This window comes from Aplysia californica, unplaced genomic scaffold (genome assembly GCF_000002075.1).
Source record: "Aplysia californica isolate F4 #8 unplaced genomic scaffold, AplCal3.0 scaffold00133, whole genome shotgun sequence".
In the NCBI taxonomy this organism is placed as follows: Eukaryota; Metazoa; Mollusca; class Gastropoda; order Aplysiida; family Aplysiidae; genus Aplysia; species Aplysia californica.
The window spans coordinates 889,207-901,990 of record NW_004797403.1 but is presented as its reverse complement, the minus strand read 5'-3'; the positions used below and the strand labels follow the sequence as shown (position 1 = coordinate 901,990).

Genomic DNA, 12,784 nt, shown 5'->3' with positions numbered 1-12,784 from the left:
CACACACACACACACACACACACACACACAAACACACACCTGAAGTTGTTGCATGATGGCTCCCATACTGAGCTTCAACTCGTCCTCCACTGCGGCCTTTGTGGTCAGTTGGTTGATCAGATCGTATCGGAAGCTCGAGATGTCTTGCTTGATCTCTTCAAAATCATCTGCAAAGAGGAATCCAATATAACTTTGACATCAATTGCTAGTTGCAATAAACAAACAAATAAATAAATCCTGTATATGAAAAAATAAAACAGACAAATAAAGACATAATAAAATACCCCCCCCCCTTTTTCGCACGCGCACGTGCACGCGCACAAACACACACACGCACACACGCACGTACGCACACAAACAACCAGGCAAACACACACACACACACACAGAACCCACATAAGAGAATAAATAACAAGTACAACAATGTGTAAATAGGTAGGTATACCGTATCTTAATTAATGCTCATGGTTGGAAGAACAACATTATTTAAAGTCCTTACCAAATAATATGTAACGTAACAGTGTTATGTTCAAGAGTAGCTATAGCAACAGTAAACTAAATAGAAGTACATATACACATTATACACATCGCTATGTGGGTGATATTATCGAAGTCGAAGGATCTACCCTTTTATCTTACGACTTCATAATCATATCGACGATAAAAGAGATAGAGTAGAGTCTTGATATTAATTGGGATGGCGTCATGGGATAACCTTTTACCAAGGACTACTATACTGAGTATAGTAGTCCTTGCCTTTTACTTAAAAATGTATTGTTTGCACACCCTGTAAAAAAAAGAGAAAAACGGGAAGTGTGAAAAGTTACAATGGCGCACTTTTTGATCTCACAATGCACCAAGACACAGGTCACAATACATCAAATGTTGTCAGTCTATAGCTGTTCACTTTCCTCTGTCCGCCGGAAAAAAAATTAATTAAAATACACAAAAAATTTACATAGCTGATTTATTAATTTGCCAGTGCGCTCGTAACTTTGCATGGCAGAACCCCCAAAAAACCAACCAACAACAAATAAATAAATAAATAGATAAATAAAAAATAATAATAAATTCGAGGAAAAGAAAAATGAGCCCTATCCGTCTCGTTGTGAGTCCCTTAAAGTACTCACCCGTCTGTTGGACCATGTTTTATCAAGGTGCGTTAAAAATATTCTACTAATTTTGACTCGTTTTAGGCTGAAATTAAAGACAACGTGAAGGCACCTTAATTTGCGGTGGCCTTTAATACTGGGCTGTTATTACATTCTGTTGGTCACATATTTATTAAACCTGCACGCACAGACCTGAGAAGATTTAACATAGTGATTTAATTTTGTTTTTAAAAAAATCTAATTTAAACCGCGGCGCTCATGTGACCTTATGCAGTTGCGAGCGCCGTAAAACCTCTACTAAAACTAAAACCGCGGACAAACGAAAGTGAACAAGCTGCAGCAGGCGGCGAGAAACGTATGCATAAAGTGGGGTGTCCACTTATTTTGTTCGTCGAATCTGTATGGCCGGGTTGGGTCTGGGCGTTGAAATGGTCTGAGTACGCTTAGCAAACAGAAATCGGTAAATTAATATATTATTGTTTTGATTAAATCCATCCCACTTTTCACCCACAATTCTCACACACCAATAAACAAAAGTCTTGGCCAAAGTACATAGTTGAATTTATCTGAAATATTTTTAGTTGAAAGGAATTTCCTTTCACAATGTTAGAGGACTCCCAATCTTATTATTGTCATTAGGGATAATGATAAAATGATGCCTCAAAGTTTCTGATTTTGAATCAATTTTCCCAGGAGTCGTATTCAACTTGAAGCTGATAAACTTAAGCTCAGATAGTTGAAAGCAATCAAAGTGCGCGTCATGCACTCAGTAAAACCTGGATAGCACTGCTCAATGCAACTGAAAATCCTGCACAAATTTGGGAGCAATCGCGCAAGTGTTCACCCCTTATAAAGACTCGCAATGCACCAATTCGCAATTTACAGCTCAGCGAACGGTCTTCAGAGTCAGCGGTTGACCATTGACGTGCGAGCAATATAGACGACACCAGAGGAAGAGATGCTTGTCTGGCTATAGTAATCACCCTGTACAAGATGCTTTCAGTAACAAAAACATGCCCCATTTGTGAAGATGACACTGCGTAGAACACTAATAAGAGAAATCTGCTGCAAGATCGCTGTACTCCTAGAAAAGAAACAGTCTAGTAAAAGTACTAAAGTATTCTTGACATACAAAAAGCCCTATGGTTAACTTGTACGTTCTAGTTTTGTACGGCACTGCTCTTCAATCAACCGCATTCAAAATATTACAAAATTTAATAATCATCTGATGCTGACAACAGCTGATAATTTCATATCAAGTCTAAAACTTAATGAGATTTTTTTAAAAACACTCCAAAAAGTACAACGGATATTTTTTCTCTCTCCCAAATACACTGTAAAACTATTATAACATTATCCTTCTAAAATGGCTTTTCTATTAGATCCATACAAATAAAATGGAACGAAAAAGTAGCTTCATCACTGGCATATAATCACCACATTGTCATGCTGAGGTCTCAGTTGTCATTGGCACCACTTCCCAACATATCGTAATTGAAATTTGGAATTTCGCAATCAGTTATCCTGATATAACTTCGTCCTGGTCAGGAAAATATGTAAACCGATATCTGCATAACAACTAATGCGGGATTGTGGACTAGGGAGATAAAAACAGGCGTTAGAACGTCTCTTGTCGTCACTCCCAAACACCCCCCTAAAAAAACAACACAAAAAACAAAACAAAACAATAACAACCCTAACTCAAAACCTGTGGCAAGTCTAAACATGGTCTCTATCAATCCGAATTAGACAAGATCACAAACATCCTTCTTATTTTTTAAATCACTTTTTATACTTAATCGTCCTCCTTGTTCTACCACCCCCCCCCCCCCCAAACACACACACTTTTTTCTTCTTCACCTCTTCCTCCTTTTGGTCCTTACTCATTGTTTCCCTCCCATTTTTACTTTGTAATCTTCCTTTTTTTTTTTTTTTTCCCTCCCTTCTCTCATCTCCAATTTCTCTCATTTTTTAGTTTAATAGCACCGTGTTCTTGAAACTCCAGTCACATGAATGAACTGTTTTTCCCTTTATTCAGACGATCAGGCAATTTTGCTGAGTAAAAAAGCATTACATTTTATGTCATCGACGAAACAACAGAACCCACACACACACACACAGTTCAGGAACAGTGCTGTTTACTTCGTGTCACCGTGAATCACCACTTAACATTTCTTTATGCATTTCCTCTGTCCTCCCTAATATAGCATCACCAAAATAAACTTTGGCGTTGGAAATATTAGCATTTTGATGGAAATTTGTTGTTTGTCAATATAAAACTTCTCAGGTTTCCATTCTAACGTGCTTATCATAATTTCACATCAACCACTACTTTATGAATAGTGTGGGAAGCTGGGGGATATGAACGCAGAAACAGCCAATCTTTTCCTAATCGCTAATTCGTTTTTTTGTTTGTTTTTTGTTTAGCCTCGTTTAGTCGTTTGAATAAGATAATATAGGGGAAAAAAACTGCTCGTGCAGTTCATCCATTGCTATTATTGTTTTCTTAACTTTTTATTCTTTCTGGTTTGCGTGAGGTTTTATATAGGACAATTTTTTAGACCAGTTTCAAATCTTTCTTTCCTATCTAAATTCTGGAAAAAGTTGTGTCTAATAGACTGTCACATCATATTAAAGCAAATAATCTTAGCGAAGTCTATCAGTGAGCATATAAGGCACACCATAGTACCGAGACAGCGTTACTCAAGGTCTGTGCTGATATTTTAAAATATATTGATGAAAAAAAGGTATGTCTTCTTACTCTCTTAGACCTTTCGGCTGCATTCGATACCATTGATCATGACATTTTACTCGAGATATTAAATACTACTTTTGGCATAAAGGGTACTGTCCTGCGATGGTTTGAGTCATATTTTAAAGATCGAACACAAGCAGTAGTGGTTGGAAGCACGTGTTCTGATAATGTTTTGCTTAGATGTCGTGTTCCTCATGGGCCTGTTCTGGGACCTGTCTTGTTTACAATGTATACACAACCTATTGCTGATATTTTAAGACAATATGGCATGAATTACCATCTTTATGCTGATGACACTCAAATTTATAAGTCTATTGATTTCGATCAAATACCACTCTTAGTCGACTCTACTGAACAATGTAGTAGAGATTTAAAAATATGGATGACTAGCAATAAATTGAAACTAAATGATGACAAGACGGAAATAATGTTGAGTGGAAATACAAAAGCCATTAGATATCTCCCAGAACTACAAATTGATATTAATAACCATACCATTTGTTAAAAAAAGAAGTCTTAAAAATCTAGGGGTTCAGTTGGATTATGATATGTCTATGTCCTCCCACATTAGCCAGCTCTGCAAAAATATTTACTTTCAGCTTAAGAAAATTGGCAGTGTAAGAAATTATTAAACTAAAGCAGCAGCCAAGACACGTGTAACAACACTCATTTTATCAAAGTTAGATTACTGTAATGCTATTCTGTCCGGTTTGACAGCCGAAAAACCTATCAAAGTTACAAGTACTCCAAAATCAAGCAGCAAAATTGATAAGGAAAGAAAGGAATTCAGCGCATGTAACACCAATTCTGAAAGAACTACACTGGCTGTCAATAAAAGAAAGGATCAAACACAAAACTGCTGTTCTCTGTATTAAATGTATAAATGATAGTGCACCCATTTATTTTAAAACATTCCTGGAATTATATCATCCCCTAGAGAGAGAGAGAGAGAGAGAGAGGGGGGGGGAGAGGGAAAGAGAGAGAGAAAGAGAGAGAGACAGAGAGAGACAGAGAGAGAGGGAGTGAGAGAGAGAGAGAGAGAGAGAGAGAGAGAGAGAGAGAGAGAGAGAGAGAGAACGGAAATGTTTTTCTATCTGTATAGAATGAATGTTTTAATGGATGTTTCTAGTTACCCACGTTTGAACTTTATTGTGACCGTTCGTGAATTTCTATTGCATTGTATATTTTTTTAGTGAACACATTTCCAACCTCACTGCGAGACTGTTTTTCTCATAATATAAATTGTACACATATATACATTTATATTATACGTTTATATTATATCGTGTATAATGCTTTGTTTTACGTACACGCATGTCAATTAATTTTTAAGATGTGATGTCTTTTTCGTTGTAATGCGCATTGAGCATCTTTTAGAAAATGGAAATGCGCAGTATAAATGCTATTTATTATTATTATATAAATAATATGTTTAAACTGAGTTCACATCATACATACCCCCTTCTCTCCTCGTCTCTGCTGATACCCCTCTACCGTAAACGTCACACGCACACACACAAATACACACACACATAAACGCACACACACAGACACACACACGCACACAATGCATACACAGACACACAGACACATACACACACATGCTCTCTCTGTCTCTTCGTCTCTCTCTCTCTCTCTCTCTCTCTGAGCCTCTCTCTAGCGCGCTCTCTCTCTCTCACACACACACATACACACACACACACACACACACACACACACACACACACACACACACACACACCACAAGATCACGCGTACATTCAAACGCGGTCTTGCAAGCTACTCTTCATTCACATAATACTCACAGGAAAAAATACACACACATGAACACACACATGCACACACATACATGCATGTAGATACACTCACAGGAACACACACACACACACTCACTCACACACACACACACTCACACACACACACATACACACACACACACACACACACTCACACACACTTACGCGCACACTCAAACAAACGCTTGGACCATAATAATCATCATTCTCACAGAACTCACACAAACAATATAAGACGGCACACATTAACACACACATTTATACACACACTCATTTACACATACATACAACACTCACAAACACACACACACACACACACACACACACACACACACACACACACACACACACAATGCATACACAAACACACACATACACACACACACACAATGCGTACATAGACACAGAGACACATACACACCCATGCTCTCTCTGTCTCTTCGTCTCTCTCTCTCTCTCTCTCTCTCTCTCTCTCTCTCTGCCTCTCTCTACGGCTCTCTCTCTCACACACACACACACACACACTCACATACACACACAAACACACACACACACACACACACACACACACACACACACACACACACACACACATTCACCCAGGCGCGCGCGCGCTCACACAAGAACACAACTATATCCAAAAACACTTTCTACCACGTTTTTAATTGAAAATGGTTTTTCTAGACGTTTTAGCATCAACCAAAGCCTCTAAGATAAATCACTCTAATTCTTACACAGTAGACACAAAAAAAGCTCAAACTTTGAGCTCTGACCCCAGCGCCTCATAAATCTCAGTAGATATCGAAATTTACAGGCAGATGGAAAGACCTTAGTACCATTCTCTGGGACGTCAGCAGACAGTAAAAGTTATTGAAAGCACCATATCCTCGCAAAATTATAGTGCGGTCAAAAATGCATGGCACAACTTATTGTCAAATATCAGCTTAACTATCCAACACAGATTTTCCAACTTTTGCACAAAGACTTATATCAATTTGTCTTACCAAATGAATATTTTTTCAAACCCTTGCACACTTTATGCTAGAAAATGTCTTAATAAGTTCTAATATAACATCCCAGTCGATGGTTTCTGCAGATTTTAAAAAGTTTACAGCTCGAGCAATATCAGTTTTAAAAGCATGTCTGTCATTTTTTTTCTAATCGTAACATAATGTTTATTGAACTTATGTTTAGGGAACCTTTAATGCAAAAAAAATGTGTTCGCTATAAAATTAATTTCTTGTAAGACGTTTTGCCACTAAAAATGTCATGTGCGAGCTGTGACGTAAGCCATACGCGTATGCAAAAATGTGTGCGAGGACCAGGAAGTGCTGTGAACAATCCCATTTTCAGCGTGATGAAGATTTATAATATTTTATATAAATTTAAGGCAAAGAGTTTGTTAATCGAGCTTCAGTTGTTGTGGAAAAATATGATTAAGTTAAGACAAATTGATACAAACTGATGTGAAAAGTATGGGTGACATTGATTCTCCCGCTAAAGAAATATTTGAGGATACGTTGCACCACGAATTTTTGACCGCACTATAGTCATCATAAACTGTTGGGGATTCTATTCTTAACTCCTTTCCCTCTTTTTTTTTTTTGGTTTTGTTTTTGCCTTGATTGTTTTTCTTATGATTTTAAATCTTTTTTCGAATGTTCCCTCTCGTGCTCTTATTTCACTTCTTGCCCTCTGTGTTCTTGTTCTTGCTCTTTGGTTTGTAGTTTGCTCCTTCTTCACGCTCTTGGTTTTTTTTTATCTTGCTGTTTCATGGCAAAGTCATAATCATTATGCACTGACAGTGTTTTTGTCTTAAATAGGGTATGACCCCTGGCTCATGACAACGTTCGGTTGTTCACAGTCGTAACAAAAATCTACCAAACCTCAGCAAATTAATCTTATATCTAATTAAACCGTATGTTACGTAACTGCGTGGATAATTTAATCTATTTCTACTCGATTTGGTGTTTATCTAAACATAAATAGGTGAAACAAGAGCGGGGTTATAAGGAAGTTTGTTGTGTTGAAAACATGAACAACACGATCGGATTCGTACCAAGGAGGATTAGCCATCCGTATATTAATAGTTAAAAAGGGGGCTCTCGTGGCCTAGAGGTTAAGGTGTTGGCCTCTCATTCAAAGGTCCCGGGTTCGATTCCGGGTAGCGACCAAAAAATTTTCTTCTCTAAAATTGTCTCCTTTCACATCCTTTCCTGATCTCTAACAATGTTCTATTGTCTGCTTTCATTTCCACTTTCTGCCCCCACCCCCTCACCTCCTTTGCCCCCTCCTGTGGGCTCCTGACTCTTTCTGCAGCCTTTCTACTGCTACTCCTTGGCTCCTCCTAACTGCTGTCTTTCTGCCACACCCCTGATCTTCTGGTAGGAAAGATCTACACCTAGCCTTCTCGGACAAGGGCGAAAAATCTCGGAGGGCCCGTGTGCAAGTTGCACACGTTAAAGATCCCTTGGTGGTCTAAAATCGATAAGAGTAGGCTTCGGCCGCCACCCGGGCAAAATTCAAAATTTCCTACCAACGAAAAAGTATTAGGTGTGTCCCGCGCGCTCATATGACCTTATGCAGTTGCGAGCGCCGTAAAACCCTATACTAAACAAACAAAAACAAGAGTTAAAAACCACAGGTGACACCAAATAAATGTTTACTTTTCGCCAACGCTACTCCATCTCTCAAAATACCACAAGAGGTTCAAATGTGGCCCTTTTGTTGTGTGGACACTATCCGATTACTCTTCGAGTCTCGCGACCACATCAATGGGGTGTCGTATGTTTGACAAGCAGAACCCATTTAATTAAATATTAACAACTTATTCGACCGGCTCTACTGGAATCTCTGGAGTACCCCATGGAGGCCCACCCAGGCCCTTGTTTCGTTGTACAAATAGATCAATATGTCAGGGACTGGGGTTTTACAAGGTTCTTTAGACGTCAACTTTTTTTTTCAAAGGGGCTGCATTATATTCGTAGGAGAATTTAATGTAAACATGATTTTAGTCGTTCTGGGGAGAATGTCTAACAAATAAGAATAGCATTTAATAACAAAGAAGGTCAGAATGCCTACTTCTTAGTTTTCAAACACATGTTTGACATCTGAACTTATCCTTGGGAAACGTACGTAAACAGCAGGTATGCGTGTTTATAATATAAATAAGAAGGATCCGTCTCTGAAACTTAAAAAAAACCCAAAAGTTACACGGGGCAGTGGACTATAACAGTAGGCATTTGTTTCCAATCGAAACTATGCATAGCAATAACTCCATAGTTTGGCAGAATACTTTCTTGTCAGAACAGCACCGAAAAATATTTTAAAAATTTCACCATTGTCTTAATCTATATGATAGTAGGAAGAATAGGAATTTATATCTGTCGTCAAAAGCCACAGAAGAGACATATTTGTAGAGGAGCTCACAGGAACACTGCTGGCCATATAGAGGTGGAAAGAAAGCAGAGACACTATATAGCACCAGAGGAAGTAAAGAGCGCTGAAGCAACACCTTTGTCCAGGTCTTTCAGCTTTCATTAAACACTCAAATTTGTGAATAGGCAAATATTTTAGCAACAGAATCAACAGACAAGAAATCAGGTTGCTTACAAAAGTACTTCGCATACATAGTTGAACGATCTTTCTATGTGTTGAAGTTCTTGTAAAAATCTAGTTTTTGTAACTACCAGTATTTTTTTGTTGCATCTCTTACACATTCTTGTCAGCAGCTGGTTTACAAAGAAAGAATATTATATTAATTCCATAATATGAAAATACAGGAATAGTCACATGGGGTTTTTATCAAGAGGATAGTATTGAAACCAAAAGCAAAAGTACAGTGAGCTGAAGTAGTGCAATTTGGAAACAAATGTTGAGAGTCCAGAGGTCTACGTGATCTCTCTCACAGTTCAAAGAAAATACCAAACATATTGCTGTCTTGCTATGTATACAAATTCAGAGTGTTTATTCGTGGATCATAATTTTTGTCTAACATGTCAAATCAACTCGGTGAAACGAAATGGAAGTTGATCCCAAACTGCATATGATTTTAAAGTTCTGACATCTCTTGCATGTGGAATGAGAAGCAACTCCATTTTGACTCTAGAGGCTGACAACGTTGCCGTTGTGTAGCGGTTAGGCGCATCGCTGTCACACACAGAAGACCCGAGTTCGATTCCCGTATGGGAAGAATTTTTATCAAGCATCTCCGGTTGTCTGCTGGAATGTTGTATCCCTTTCAGCCCGTTCGGCCCTGGCAGGCAGGGTGGAGGCACGCTTCTTAAATTATTTAAATTGTGTCCATAGGGGCTTTAACAACTACACTTTAAAAATGAGACTGATGAGCAAAATATTCATCTCCTATAGGCCTGCTCTGATGATGTAACTAGTCCCTTTCAAATCAGTGTCCGGATTGTGAGCCTGTATTTGATGACTGAATACGTACTTTGAATCACAGAAAAAAGTAACGACTGTATTTTCTTTTAGTTTCAGAGGTAAAATTATCTTATGTCAACCTACAGGCACAATAGACTGGACTGTCATCGGAGGTCAAGAGAAACCGACAGAGATGAGAACAGAGACAACCATATGAAGTGTATCAGCACGCAGCGGAGAGATAGAGAGAAAGAGCAAGATACAAACAGTGCAGCATTTCAAAAACTTTTCAGAAAATCACGACACACAGGAGGTAGCAATTCGCTTTAGAGCTGCAGTAAACTTGTTGTTGTTGCTGCTGATGCTGTTGTTGTTGCTGTTGTTGTTGGTGGTGGTGGTGATGGAAGTGGTGGTGATGGTGGTGATCGATGATGATGAGGATGATGCTGATGATGCATGTTGCAGCCTAACACAGTATAAGAACAAAGTAGCTCATTTCGAGTATGGAGCACTTGATACCCACCATGACCCGTGCACCGTATGATAAGAAAATGTTCCTGGAAGGACGAGAGCAATAATCGGACCCCTCTCAGAATCCAACCTTGAATTTCCCCAGGGTAGACTTTTTTCCCAATAGAATGCCAAACTTATTAACAAAGAATAATTGAATTAAATAGCATTCGTATAATACTACTTCTCTCCTAACAGCAAGCTATGTTTGCTTTACACGTTCTATAGGCTTGTCATAATCCCAGCAGACCTGATAGCATTCTGGAACTACCTCAACTTCGCGAGAAGCATACAGCATAGGCCTACTTATCCAGGCTAAAAAAAGGAGTCCACTGGTATCAAATTCACACTTTAACCAGCCTATGGTTTCAACCGTGAAGCATAATAATTCCTTCTATAAATAGCTTTCCAAACTGCGTAGAGAGAATGTGTTATAGCTTTTCAGAGCACTGACGAACAATTTTCAGCCTTTTTCAATTAGTAGTTGGATACTTTTTTATCCCTACGCAAGTAGCATATCCACTGGCTTTACATGTAGAGCATATTTGGGAAAATCTGCCACTCACAGGAAGGAGAAAATAATTTGCCAAAAAGCCAGGCATAATGCTCTCGTGTCACGGGAAATACACAGAATGGAAGCGGAAGAGTGCAACACCAAGCGAAGTTCACAGGTCAAAGTTAGAGGAACATGAACGCGAAAAGGCGTCACATGAAACACACGAATACGTTTACTAACCAACTCCACCTACGTACGCAGTGGTGTACAGGGGGACACAAGGGGAAGATCAAATACATTTAAAAAATGAAATTGTACATAAAATTATTTCAACAAAAAATGACAAAGTGACATAAAAATAGTTTACATTTTTCTCCGTGACTTCTTGTCAACAGATAATTTGAACACGACACGAATTGGTTTCAAGGCTTATTGCGAGAAGTCTAACAAAAAGACCCCCCCCTCCCCCCCCCCCAATAAAAAAGGCAACAAAGGGTAATTATGTTGCGTACTTGTATAAAAATGTTTTGGTTATTTGGAAAATAAAAGAAAATTTCTAATGCGTCTGAGAATATTCGTAAACAATTTCGTTGTAGGTAAATGATGCAAAAAGCCCGTGCCACATAATCCACCTGCCTCTTACTTTAATAAATCTAACACAGCATTAGATTCAGATAGGTTATTCTGAAGGTGAATGCACCTATTTGAGCATTTCCCGTAATCACAAAGTGCACCCCCTCCAACAACTAAACGACAACGAACTGATGGGTGAAAATGGCACTAGGCACTGGGCCAGTACGTTCCTCAATAAGTTACTATTAAAGAGAAACAGCTAAACAAAAGCGGGAAAGAAAAGAATAAAGCACAAGTATCACATCATAAGTTAGGCACAGGTAAATAGACTCTGAGATCAGGAGGATTTGTCTACATAATTCCGTAGCACTGCAACTGTTTTTAAAAGACTCCCTCCCCCCTCCCTTTTCCCCCTTCCCTCGCCCCTTCTCTCTAAATTTAGTTTTCTAAGTTCTCGTCTACTCCCAGCCGTTAACCGTCTCCTTTTTTGTTTTAGTTCCAAATTTCATCCTGCCAGCTTAATATAAAAACCTTTTGGTGGTCTATAAATGTGTTGTGATTTCCAATGCCAATTGTTGACCAAGGTGGAGAGGGCAAAGGGTGTTTTGGGAGGACAATGGTGCAAAACAAAAGTACGTGAAAGCGACCTAAAAACGTGATATGAAAACGGAATACGCCTGATGCTACTGACTCAAACAAGTCTCAGTTTATTGAATAAAGGGAAATCTCAACCACATGTAAGGAAGGGGAACTACAAGTATGACGACTCTAACTGAAAAAAATTACACAAGAACAGATGAGGATGAACAAGTGGCTGTGACAATACACTATGTCGTGAATCTAAAGGTACATTTCCTGAATGTGCGATCGATTCTACTGTGTTGAATGAAGAACCATAATTTTGACTAATAGAATTGTCAATGAATTATGATGCTGAATGACACCTTGTCACGATTTTCAACCTAGACAAGTTGTATTGTACGCTCACTTATAGATCTAGAGGGCTTTTAAAAATTGAGTCTCTCTTGGGAGAGACAAAAATTGCCTTAAAGTGAAATGGATGTTTTTGAGATGTGTTTCGGATGTCAATTCCACACTCATTATGTAAAGAAATATGAGTTTTCAGTTAAAGAATATGCATTACCCAATATATCAATCCCTCCCC

General features: G+C 38.5%; 1 protein-coding gene across 1 annotated transcript in view; it reads right to left on the bottom strand.

Moving 5' to 3' along the window:
• LOC101855636 (short transient receptor potential channel 6) overlaps window positions 1-12,784 on the bottom strand; it is a gene marked incomplete in the record, with an annotated part of 41,789 nt that overhangs the window by 3,878 nt on the left and 25,127 nt on the right. The window contains 1 exon segment of the mRNA XM_013081498.2: window positions 40-167. Within this exon segment, the coding sequence (XP_012936952.2) occupies window positions 40-167 (128 nt within the window).